Source organism: Vigna unguiculata, chromosome 9 (genome assembly GCF_004118075.2).
Source record: "Vigna unguiculata cultivar IT97K-499-35 chromosome 9, ASM411807v1, whole genome shotgun sequence".
In the NCBI taxonomy this organism is placed as follows: domain Eukaryota; kingdom Viridiplantae; phylum Streptophyta; class Magnoliopsida; order Fabales; family Fabaceae; genus Vigna; species Vigna unguiculata.
Window position 1 is genome coordinate 5270724 of NC_040287.1, and position 12540 is coordinate 5283263.

The following is a 12540-nucleotide window of genomic DNA, read 5'->3' on the forward strand; positions in this document are numbered from 1 at the left end:
ATAAAAAATGTTTTAATATATTTAAAAGAGAGATTACTATTTTGTCCTTATGTAATAACTTGTATAAATTTGTATTTGTATGAGTTTTAATCAATTTTTAAATTTTTTATTTAATGCTATACTTTAAATAAATAATTTTAAAAAATTAATAAAATAAATTAATTTTTTTCATAGTATTAAAATAAATTTTATGAAGCATTTGTGGATGACATTTTATTTCAAATAAAAAAATTTGGGATCGGTACCAAGCTTACGTGAATCGATCCAATGCACTCAAATATCTCATATTCGTTCTACACATCATGGGATCGAATCCAAATACTTATGGATCGATCTTAAACACAGTGGCTATTCATGAACAGTGGCTATTACCATGAACACATTGGTTATTCATCACATGCACCACACACACATATAAATGCGTTAGAAGCGTCTTTTGCTGCAACACTCCTTCAAATCTCCCCTAAACACATGAGATAAAAAAATTTATTCATCCTACAAATCGTTGGTACCACTCGTTCTTATTTCCTTTAAAACGAACATGCTTTTAACTTGATAATTCATCATCTTCTTTCTTTTTAAATAGGAAATCAGATCAAGCGAACACACCAAAGTGTTATTCATTGAGTTTTAACTTCTTTCAAGTTTTTCTAATTCTTAAGAAGCTATTCACATACAAATCCTTTGATTTCATCTTCTAAAATTTTGATTCTTTCCGTAGTTCGTCTCTCTTGCAATCTTCCTTCTATTTTATCTTTTTCTGTTTTTCTTTGTCATGTCATATTTATTGTTTGTATTCCTTTAAGCTTTTCTTCTCCTTCTTCAACAACTTTTTATCTTAAAAAAAATTAAAAACTGAACTTCAGTTTAACCGATGTGATGTCTTTTTTTTTTCAATTAATAAAAAAGAAGTAAAAGTTAAAAATGCTTAACGAAAATTAACTTGACATAGATTTTTTACTTATTTAAAAATTATTAAAAATTTTGTGTGCCCGTAAAGTTGATTAAGTTAACACTAATAATGTTTAGGGTTTTCTTTAGTCTAATGACAACTAATCACGCGGTATTCTTGTACTGCTAATCCTGGGACTTACTACTTGGTTTTGAGATTGTTCGAGTAAAAAAACAGTCGCACATTGATCAATAATTAAATCAATAATAGTTTATCAATAATATTCCTCTCTTTCGATTAATTGAAATATCATTTATAAAAACATCCATTCAAAATTAAAACAGACCAAGCGTTAAATATAATTAGGCTAATATTCAATAGACATTTCTAGAATTTTTCTTATTTCATTACAATTTTCTGACAAATTTGTTATAAAGTTTGCAAAAAGAAGTGATTTTTTTTTTCGTTATTTTATCCTGAGAATTTTAATTGAGGGGTAATGATTTTTTAATAATTATTTTCTACAAAAAAATACAATTTACATGCATTTCCTATAATTTTTTTGTGTGTAAAATATTTTGTAAAATAATTGATAACAAATTTTTGAAATCATTATTCATAGCAAAATTTGTAAGAATTATTTTAAAAAAAGATTAGTAAAAAAATATATGTTTTTTTAAGTAATAAGACTCAAAGTTATAACAAAATTAAAACAGTTTTATTATTGTTAGAAGTTCCATATCGACTAGAAATAAGGCCGATTCATAATATATAAGTGGGTGCAATCCTTACTTTATGTGGGGTTGAGTTGGGGTTAAAGTTCACTTCTAACATGGTATCAGAGTCATGTTAAAACTTATTATAACAAATTTTCTTGAACATTCTATTTTGCCTAATACCAGCCAATAATGGACTATACACCTACAAATTGATTTTGTGGGATTGAATTGGACTTAAACACCGGTTGTAACAATTATCCATGCTCGGCATAATGACTAGTTACAAATTACAATAATTAGTGAAAAGTATGATTCTGCACCGTCATTGTGAATCAGTAGCAATAAAAAAGGTTTCTTTAAACAAAATAATGAAATTAGGAAGCGACCTTATGATGACACTTCTCAAAAGAAACACTTCTATGATTAAAGTTGTTTGTATCTTGGATAACACTTCGCCAAAAAAAGCATATTATCTTTTATTCTTAAAAGTATTTGTTAGCATCTTAAGTAAGAAAGCCATTTTTTTCTCGTAAAAAACCTAACATGCAATTAACGATGCTAACTTTCCTATAATTACTTTTACTTTGGTAAACTCAATTCAGGTAAAGTAGCGTAATTTAATTAATATCCCAAACACAAATCACTCATGTCATGACAGATTATTAATTTATCATGTGATAATTAATGCTAAGCTATTAATTATTAAATAAGTAGCACGCATGGTATACAATTTTAAACGCTTATCACTTAATGCCACACTTCGTAATAGGCTTAAACCCTAGCTATAGGAGAAACATTTATTTTATTTATTTTTTTCATCTTTTTAAAATGAATTAAAGATATTGAGTATATATACTAATGGGTACACAAAACTTGGAACGAAAAATATTTAAAAAACAATAATAATGCAGAGTATTAAAATGAATCAATGTAGAGATACCTTGGTTGGAATGGGCATCCACGTGATACCACCGAACAATGCTCCGACCAAGTAATAATTAATTAAAACTAAAGACTTCAATTTCGAGAGTGAAAGAGAGGATTTTGAATATCCCACTTCAGTCAAAATATCCTATTATTAATAATTAAAAATTTTAGAAATATGTTTTTTTTGTTCTTTCTTGTGTTACCCTAGTTAGGGTTTATGTGTATTGATGATGCTAACACAAAGGAGATCTATGAGGAATGCCTTTTCTTCTACTGATGCTAGTGGCCATGTCTTCATGGGAAACCTTGTTGGTCATTGATCTTGCACACACATTCCACCCACTACGCTTCTTCCTTACGATCTCTGTGCAAGCCATGCTCATGTTTTCTGAGCCTGAAGATGAACTCATTGGGTCCTCACAATCAACAATGGTTGAACGAGTCATTTCATCATCACCCATCATCTCTTGTGGGATCAGAAAATCAGAGCTTAATTGCAATGATTTGCATGTCCTCAAATAGGAAGAGAGGTCCTTGTAGTGTTTCAGCACAAAATCCACCTATACATATAAATACATATATCAATCTAAATATAAAGTGAAAATTGAAAATTAGGCATGAATTCACCTTATGTTATTAGATGCACAAAGAGAGAGAGAAAATGGAAAACATAACAGTGTAATGTAATAGATGATAGATGATATGATGTGAAAAGACATATATAAAGAAAATTAGTTGTGTGTGTAAATGAAATGTCAAAAGAATAAACATTACTCTCTAACTTAGTTGAATTTTGCAGAAATTGTTGTTCAGTGAAGCATAAAGGGTGGAACATGCATGTATGTGTATGTACCTTGCATCCCAGAGAGCAATGGATAAAAGGTTCTTGGAGACTTCTATCACAGGAAGTGCAGTAGTTTCCTGAACCCTTGAATTGCCGGTTTTGTGGTCTCTTCTTGATGAACACCACCTTAGCACTATTTATGGTATAAGCCTATAAAAATTAAGAGTTTTTGAATTATCAAAGTATATATCATTGCTGAGTTACACAGTTCGTAAAGTTTTACAAAATTATAGGAAGAACTAATTAATCAAAACTCATCTAATACCACTTAATTAACATACGACAGCGACGGATCTAAAATACTAAATCAGTGTGTGGTAAGTAAAATAAAGTGGTGTATTTATACACTCTCAATTATATACAAGTCTATTATTAAACCGCACTCAGTGAGGCGCTCTTAGCGAGTCGAGTTGTTTGGGAAGAGACCGATAGTGAACAAGTACCACGAGTCAGAAATGAAAGAGACTTTAAAAGGAGAATCAAAAAATGTTTGAAATTGTCAGAAGGAAAACAGATGAGAGCCAACAATGTGTCTCGATTGAATGTGAAAGGGTAAAAACTGAGTTTAAATATATAAGATTAAGGAGAAAAATAAATATTTTTCATATACTTAGTAATAATTTTAAGAAAATCAGGAGTATAATTACGACTCTCGTGTACACGTAGGTCTGCTACTGCGTATAGATGTACCTGGACGTTGGAGCAATCTATGAGTTTGTGAAGATCTTCCAATCTGACAACATCATGATATACATAACGGCGAACCTGCAGAAGGCTATGGAAGCGATGGGAGGGTAAGCAGTGGGGACAAATACTGGTGCAACAATCTAAGCAGCATATGTTCTTCTCATTCTTTTTGGCATTCTCATGATAAGAGCACCCCACAAAGAACTTTTGTGCATACAGAGCTTCCAACCATGCAGGTTTAAGGTTTCCCTGCATCAAGACAAACCTTGTAAGTAATTTGAATTTGCATAGACATAGGAGAAAACAGGGGAATTCAAACCATGATCATATGTGGAAAAACAAGCCTCTTTCAATGTTCTGCTTGTGCTGTGAGAGTGAGAGAGAGAGAGAGAGAGAAGAGGATGGGAATGAGAGTATTTATGGAGAATCACAAGATAAGAAAAGGACATATATTTATTCTTCTTTGAATAGGTAGACACCATTTTGTCCATAGGGAAAGTTATTAGAAAAATGATTTTTTAATAATTAGACTATGACAATTTTCTCTTTCAATTTAAAATCGTATTTTTTATTTTTTTATTTTTATATTTCAAAATCACTTAAACAATATCACGTCGTCATAAGAAAAAATTATAAAATTTTAATCTTCAAAATATCATCGTCTAAAATTATTATACCACACATTGAAAAAGGCAAAATGATAAAGAAAGAAGGGAAAATATGAGAGAGGAACGTGCGCGGTGTTTCCGTGTCTCCCATTTATCCTTGGCTTATGAGCTCTTTTGTTAAACAATGTTTCAAGCAGCTGCACTTGCAACATTTTTAATGGATCAAATTGGTGTTCTAAAGAAAAAGGAGAGACATTTTTTGTTTGAAAAAAAAAAAAGCAATAGTAAAACGATAGCAAATTAAAAAAGTTGGTAACCCCTTTTTACTGTATTTTTTATCATTTGTTAAAAATTGTATAACTTTTTGAGTCCTATTTTACGTTTAATATTTGACTAACACTTAAAAAGGATTTTTTTTTCTTAAATAACCGATGAATCTTAAAAAAAGGTGTCAAGTTTATTATTTTATAAGAAGGTTAAGATGACACTCCTTATATAAAATAAAAATAACTGTTAAAAACTCAATTATATTAAAGAGTACTTTAAGAGTACTTTCAATGCTCTTCATAAGTTAATCATAATTTAAAGTCAAAATATCACATGAATTACATTGTGTTACACATTTAAAGTAGGTTTTACTTATTAAAGTTAAATACAATCTCTTATTAATTATTATGAGATCCTGCCATGTTAGATACTATGAAAATGTGAAATCGGTGCTACTTTAAATCTTTGTCAAACATTCCTGCGCTGCCACAAACTTGTGAAAGGAGGGAGGCTGTTCAATATTTGCTCAATATTAAAGTCGCCATTAAGCTCTTAAAATAATCATTTCCCAATTTATGTATTTATTTAAATTTTTAACCTCTTGATTCCTTGTTATTTTTCGACCAAGATTCAATAGCTATAATTCTTTTGAAATTGTGAAAAGGGTTAGATATATACGACAATCAAATATATAACTTAAGACCTCAATTAGTGAGTCCTTGCTATTAGGGTTTTGTTTTGTTTTATTTTCTTTTATTAAGGAATGTTAATTGTCACTGTCCATGTACAAAAACTAACTAGTTTTTGCACCCATAGTGTTACATCTCCCGTTAACAACAAATGATTGTGCAAGTTTTCTTACCAAAAAATGTGTGCTTAACAACATTTTTTTTTCCTTAAAAAAAACTATTAATTCGTTAACCGATCCATAATAAATAATTGTATAATTATTTAGGTGTTTGCAGAAGAAACATTTTAAGAGATGCTGAGAAAGCATAAAAATCTTGGGAGTTCTCTATTTCTTAAACCACCTTGAGTAATTAAGATACATTTTCTTGTACGATGAATTGAAATGATCATTGAAAATAATACACTAATTTTGATATGAAAATAAGGTACATTTTGTCATCATTTACCAATTTTCGAAATATTTGTGTTAATGGATTATGTTACCGAACCTCAATTAGTGAACTAAGACTCCTATTGTTATGATTCCGCAATGAGCGTTCATGCACCTTTATAGCCACTGATTTGGAATAAAAAGACATAAAATTGAAGAATCGACTGTCATAAGTCAGATAAATATTCTAACTTCATGAAATGGTCTTAGGATGGTGCGTGTCTTCTTTAATTCATATACATACTTAAACAAATTAGAATGTCACGTGATTCATTACCAATTCTTTTTAGCAGTGGAGCCCAAATATTAACACCAGAAATGGTCATTTCCCAACTAAGCTTCTCAATAATTCACGACCAAGGATCAACTAAAGTCGGTAACCAGAATAATAAGATGATTTAGTGATCGAATTGAATGAAAAGAAATAAAGTTCATGGATTTGATAGGGCTAACAATATAGAGAAAATATTAATTTAGTAGAAAGAGCAACAAAGTTGTGAGTTCAACTCCCTCGACTAACAATTAATATTTATCGGTGAAAAAAAAAAAACCAAAGTTGGTAACTATCCTCGATGACTATAATGTTTAATCAAGGATTTGATGATATATATATATGATTTTACAGACGTAATTCTTTCGAATCTCTTATTTAAATTTTATACAAAATTTACTATTTTTTTTTTGAAAGAAAGTAGAAAAACATGAAGACTTCAATCCATACAAAAGAACTAGAAAAAGGTTGAGATAATTTTTCAAGATCACTGAACAAACCTTTCTGTCTTGAACAAATTTGACCTAGATAGCCAACTTTTCAAATATTACTTATTCAAGCGCTTTTACTAAGCAAAATCATGATCAACAAAAGTTGTTCTTAAAACCTGAAATTTTGTTTAGGATATAAATTTAAAAATAAATAAATAAATAAATTTATAAATAAGGTATAATAGTTCATTCTGTATTTAATTAGAAATTTTGTCTCTATTATAAATTTTACTATAAGACTATGATCCCTGAAGTTATTTGCTTTTTAATAACATGCATATTATTTCTTTTAGGAGGTGTAACTAGTAAATATAGATAGGTCAAAGAGATTAATGATTATTGCAAGTCTATTTCTTTACAGCTGTATTTAATCATTTTCTTTCGTTCTTTAGTGTTTGATTAAGGGGAGATACATTTTCCCTAGAAAATTTCTTCTAAAACTCACCGTTTGCTTGAAACAAATTTATTTTGGTATGGCATTTTTTTTCTACTTCGGAAAAAAATTGAGATGTCACAATACACTAATTCATTGTTTAGAACTCTCTCAGCTTGTACTTATGTTATCCTTGTTCATTTAATTTTGGATTTTATATTTCTCGTGAGAATATACTAATCTCTCTATTGTTGGAATTATAGGTAACAAAACTCTAGTGTTTACTTTTTTGTTTTTACCGAAAAAGGTATATATATATATATATATATATATATATATATATATATATATATTTATAAAGAATCACTGACATACTCCTACTCTTATACATACGAATATACAAAAAGCGATATAGTTTTAAATTTATTTTAAGTTTCACATATCCAATTAAAAGTTTGATTTTATTGTTTCCTTTTGACACTTTTCTTGGTAAAATTCACCTCATTTATTGCAAGTTTTCTTTCGGGAAAAAATAAATTTCAACTTTCCATTTTATTAGTTTGTCAATGAGTAAACAGTAATAAAGGAAGAAAATTCCCTTTTGTGGACCAAGATGTTATTTCAGTCTTACTTTTCACCGTAAAATCTTGGGTGCTTTCCGATTACTACAAATTAATGAAGCGGCTTGAAAATTCAAAATAGGAAAATAGATGAGATTTAATTTTGTGTTAAGACGAAGTAATTTAGAAGAATAATTCATTTATTAAAATTTTTTACATTAAAATAATTAATTTAAATAAAATAATTACATTGAAATTCAAATTTAAAAAAAAAATTAAAAGTATTTCAAATTAATAAACTTCAAAAGATTAAATAAATGTAGTTATAAAGTTAGGAATTAATAGTATGTTTGATTTTACGTCGGATGGATATAATTGATTTTGGTGTATATGAAATCACTAAAATCATATTGATAGATTGTTTGATTCGTTTTCCAAAACCAATTTTTAGTTAAAAATTTTAAGTCCAAGTAGAAGTCTCTGTAAGGCCCACTTTTCATTCTGGCTCTTTTTTTTAGAGTTGTCCTTAACTATTGGGTCTTAGGGCTGGTCCAAAAGGGAAAACAGACCTAATCCGCCCCAAACCCTAACCTATGCTCACTTTTCATAAAAACAGAAACCACACCTCCCAGAGCTGTTGCTGCCGTTCTCTGCTAGGGTTCCAAAGTTCCCTCAGATTCACGTTTGGCTTGACCTTGGTTCTGCTCACTTTGCGAGTCTGGTTCTAGAGCTGATGTGCTCTTTGGTTCAACGTCGAAGTCCCATACAAACCCATTTTCAGGTAGGGAAGCTATGACTTACTCCTATATTCCATTTTTTTCCATGTTGTTTGGCTGTTATATTCGAAGTTATGTGGTTGATGTGATGATATGTTATATGAGGGTGTTGTTTTGGACTGGTGTGGGTGGCTGTTGCAGGAAAACAGTGGCGAGACCTGATAATCTCGTCCAAGCGAGCCAGTCTCGCCTAGGCGAGATGGACAAGGACTCGCCCAGACCTTTTGTACGCGAGAGGTCGCTCAGGCGACCAGCTCAATTTTTGAGTGAGCAAACGTCTCGCCCAAGCGAAGGGGGCTCGCCTGAGCCAGAGCCTCTCGCCTGAGTGAGACCCTTCAGCCTGAGCGAGGGGCTGGGCGAGGCAGTGTGATTGTGTGGTTGTTTCTGAAATCCTGAAATGGTTTATGCTTGCTTGTATGTTGATTATTGTGTTAAATGCATGAGACGAATGAATATGCATGAGTGATGTGATTCATGAATGGTAAATGATGGCTTTGGGCGTGAACCTTCGCATGTGAAATGAATGAGGTGGTTGGTATTAAATTGACACGACATTGGCATGAGATGAGATTCCACTATGTTGGATGAGAATGATGAGCTAGTGTGGATTCACTGGAAAAATGAAAGAGATGGTTTATGAGGAACTAGTATGTGATATGTATGTATAAATTTGTATGATGGATCTGTCTGGATTGGTTGAGCATGTTTAGTCTGTGTCAGTGCGTAATTCCTTTGAGTCTCTAGGTGAGACTTTCAGGGTCGCGTTTCAGTGGTCGAGACGTAATTCCATGGCCCTTGTTAGTGGGTGTCCATGGTGGTGCCCCATCTGTATAACTAGGTAAGGATTCAAAGTAAGGTTGCATCCTGACACTCTAAGGAATCAGTTAGTCTCACCTAGAGCGGACTGACTCTTGTGGTGAGAGTAGCAGGAGGTCTGAAATTCATTAAGGGCTAACCATGTGGTGAGGGAAATTGATTCATTGTAACACTTGTAACACATAGCTTGGGGGTGAGCAGAGGTATCCACCACAAGTGCAAGCATCTGCTGAATCCGACCAGGTTATATGTATCCGTATGAGTCGAGTCGTGTCTTAGTGTATTGCCTGAGAAGTCATAACATGCTTGGTTGATATGTGTATATGGTATGGTGAATATATATTTGATCGTATGGATGAAAACTTTTATGCTCTAGCTTACCCTACTTTTATTGTTATGTGTTCTGTTGTGTGGTACTCTCTTTTGCGATGATCATCAACTTGTTGGTGTGAGCAGATGCGAGGAACACCCGTGAACAATAGGAAGGTGATGGTTCCGCCGCATAGTCTGCGTGGACTGGACTTTAGTTTCTTTGTGGGCTTTTCTTTAGGGCTATGGGCCATGTACTTGTTTGTCCTCAGATTTATATACATTTTGTAAACTTGTTATCCTGTTTTTCGTTGGCATCGTGGTGTGCCTAGTTTTGTAGGGGTGGTGTTAAGAACCTTAGGACTACGCTGTTGTATTATTCCTATGTAACGTTTCTTTTAATTACGCTTTTTAATTAAATGGGACGTTACCGTCTCTGTCAACCATAATTAATTTATTCACGTCAATTAAAATTTATTTTTTAGAAAAAATTAAGGAATAAAACATTTTTTTTATGGGTAACACTTGAACTATTAGAAAATATATAGATATTATTTCAAAAGTCTGAAATTTTGCAGGTTTTTAGGGTAACAAAGAAGACAAAAGAAAAAGGCAAATGAAGGTAGATTTGTCCAAGCTTTTCAATCTTCCATTCTCTCTCACTGAACCCCATCAAGCTGTTCGAAACCAAATTATTTGGCCACATTAGTATAATGGTGCAAAAACTGTGTTTGGTGGTGTATGGTGTGCATGTGGAGGCAGAAGAGTAAGTGCAAGATGACCTAAACTCAGCAGCAAAAATCTGAAACAAGACACCTACGTAAGACCAAATGCCCTGTTTTGGGGGAATCAATCAGTAATCATCACTGAGCAGTGTGTACTTTTTTAATATATGCATTATGTGGATTTCTAACAAACACTTCACAGACAGAGACAACACATTTAGCACTACATAATGCCAAATTCATTGTTTAAGGGCCTAATTTAGTGCAAATTTTGAGGACCTTAATTACTCTTTCTGTCTCTACTCTCTCTTACCAACACCTTTTCTTGGTCTTTTAAACACAACACTACTTAGGTATAGCTTTTGAAAAATCCCTTCCCCGTGACCACAAAATTTTACAAAATGTTATGCCTCATTTAATTTCTTCGCCAAATTCAGCTATCTATCTACTTGTAGGTTCTTATCTACGTTTTAATAAGCAATATACGAATACGACGAAATTTTTGAAACTGGATTTGACCGATTAACTTAGCTAATGAATTGTTTTTGAAACTCGGAACGACCATTAACTTAGATTTATCTTCTTTTAGATTCATAGGGTATCTTCAATAATCACACATTTAAAAATCAGAATTGATGGGTCTTTCAATTAGTTTATTAAAGACACATAATATAATATTAATGAAATTTGAACCAAACTTTTATAAAAAAATAATATTTTTTCTAACTCAAAACAATGAAATTATAAGTTTTTCTCTCTATAAAATTCTTAAATTTCTCATTTTTACCCATGATATAAACTTCTACTTAAATTTTCAACTAGAATCAAAGACAATTAAAATACATAATTTTAATGGAATAATTTTTTAAGATAAAACTTTGACGGTCAAACTGTAAGGTAAGCGACACTTAAGATTTTTAATTCAGAATTATTTGAGATAAAAAAAAACATGTATATTAGATACACGTATTAATTATGATATCTTAAACTTTTAAATTACTTCATCTTAAAACTTGACGGTTTAATATATCTTTAGGAGTACTTAGATTATCTCTCATTAAAAAAAAATTGATATCTATTTAATAAGATGAAAAATAGTAATTTTAAAAGGTTTTGAACGATGAAAGTAAAAGAAAACGTCTGGAGACCGACATCGAAATACAACCTTTCTGTTATAACCGAAAGTGGATTTAAATGTTTTAAAAAATATCACCTTCTAGTCTTGATCTCAAATCATTATTCAAATGTTACATTAGTTATTAAAATGTGTAGAACCTTATATAAACGCATAATAATTTAACAATTAATCTACATTATTATATAAAAGAAATGTCCATTCAATGATTTTCTTAATGTTATATTTTAATTAGACAAATTTTCCTTTTAATCAATAAAAAATAATTCATTTATTTGATAAAATAGGTAAATGAATATTATTTTTTCTACTTCAAAATAATTAGATAATTTTTTTAAATAATTAATTACATATTTTTAAATCATATAAAATAATATAAAAAATTTATATTATTTTAAAATTATATAATTTTAATATAAGAAAAAAATGTCACCTCAAGTATTCAAAAACATGTAGAAAATGAATCAAAATGGCCAAACTTTCTTCATGCTATATGTTTATAATTAAAAGAATAATGTCTTTTTTCTTTTACAGTAAAAAATTATTCAAATTAAAATTAAAATTAAAAGGTGGAGTAGTATAAGGATAACAAATAAATTTGTCTTTATCGATATTATCCAAATTCGTCCTCGTTTTGATGGAGAATCCTGACATTGAATGGGTATGAATTTGAGACATCCCGTTTAACTTATTAAAATATTCATAGTCAATTAAGTAACTATATATATATATATATATATATATATATATATATTACTACATTCTTTCTTTTATTTTTTTATCATAAAATTCATTTGCATATCCAACATATCCAACATGTATAAAGTTCAAAAAATACAAGATATATGTTAAAATTTTATTATTATTAGTTTAATCTTTGTTTGATTTTGATTTAGTGTTGTATTATAACTTTTATTAATGTATTAAAAAGATATTTATCAGAATTTAAAAAATTGAAGCAAAAAAACATTCAAAATATATTTTAATTTGAATATTTGTTTACCTTTTATATATATATTT

At 30.2% G+C, this 12540-nt stretch overlaps 1 protein-coding gene across 1 annotated transcript; it reads right to left on the reverse strand.

The window, feature by feature from the left end:
- Nucleotides 1–2396: 2396 nt before the first annotated feature.
- Nucleotides 2397–4483, reverse strand: LOC114164281. Its single transcript, XM_028048887.1, has 4 exons — nucleotides 4389–4483; nucleotides 4073–4318; nucleotides 3392–3532; nucleotides 2397–3098 (listed from the first exon to the last, which is right to left on the reverse strand). The coding sequence occupies exons 1-4, from the start codon at nucleotides 4395–4397 to the stop codon at nucleotides 2772–2774; spliced, it is 723 nt and encodes a 240-aa protein (XP_027904688.1). The 5' UTR covers nucleotides 4398–4483; the 3' UTR covers nucleotides 2397–2771.
- Between the last annotated feature and the right edge of the window lie 8057 nt (nucleotides 4484–12540).

Coding starts and splice junctions, on each gene's coding strand:
- LOC114164281 (XM_028048887.1), bottom strand. Junction 3,533..4,072: donor TAGATTGCTCCAACGTCCAG/GTACATCTATAC, acceptor TAATTTTTATAG/GCTTATACCATAAATAGTGC. Junction 3,099..3,391: donor ATTGCTCTCTGGGATGCAAG/GTACATACACAT, acceptor TTATATGTATAG/GTGGATTTTGTGCTGAAACA.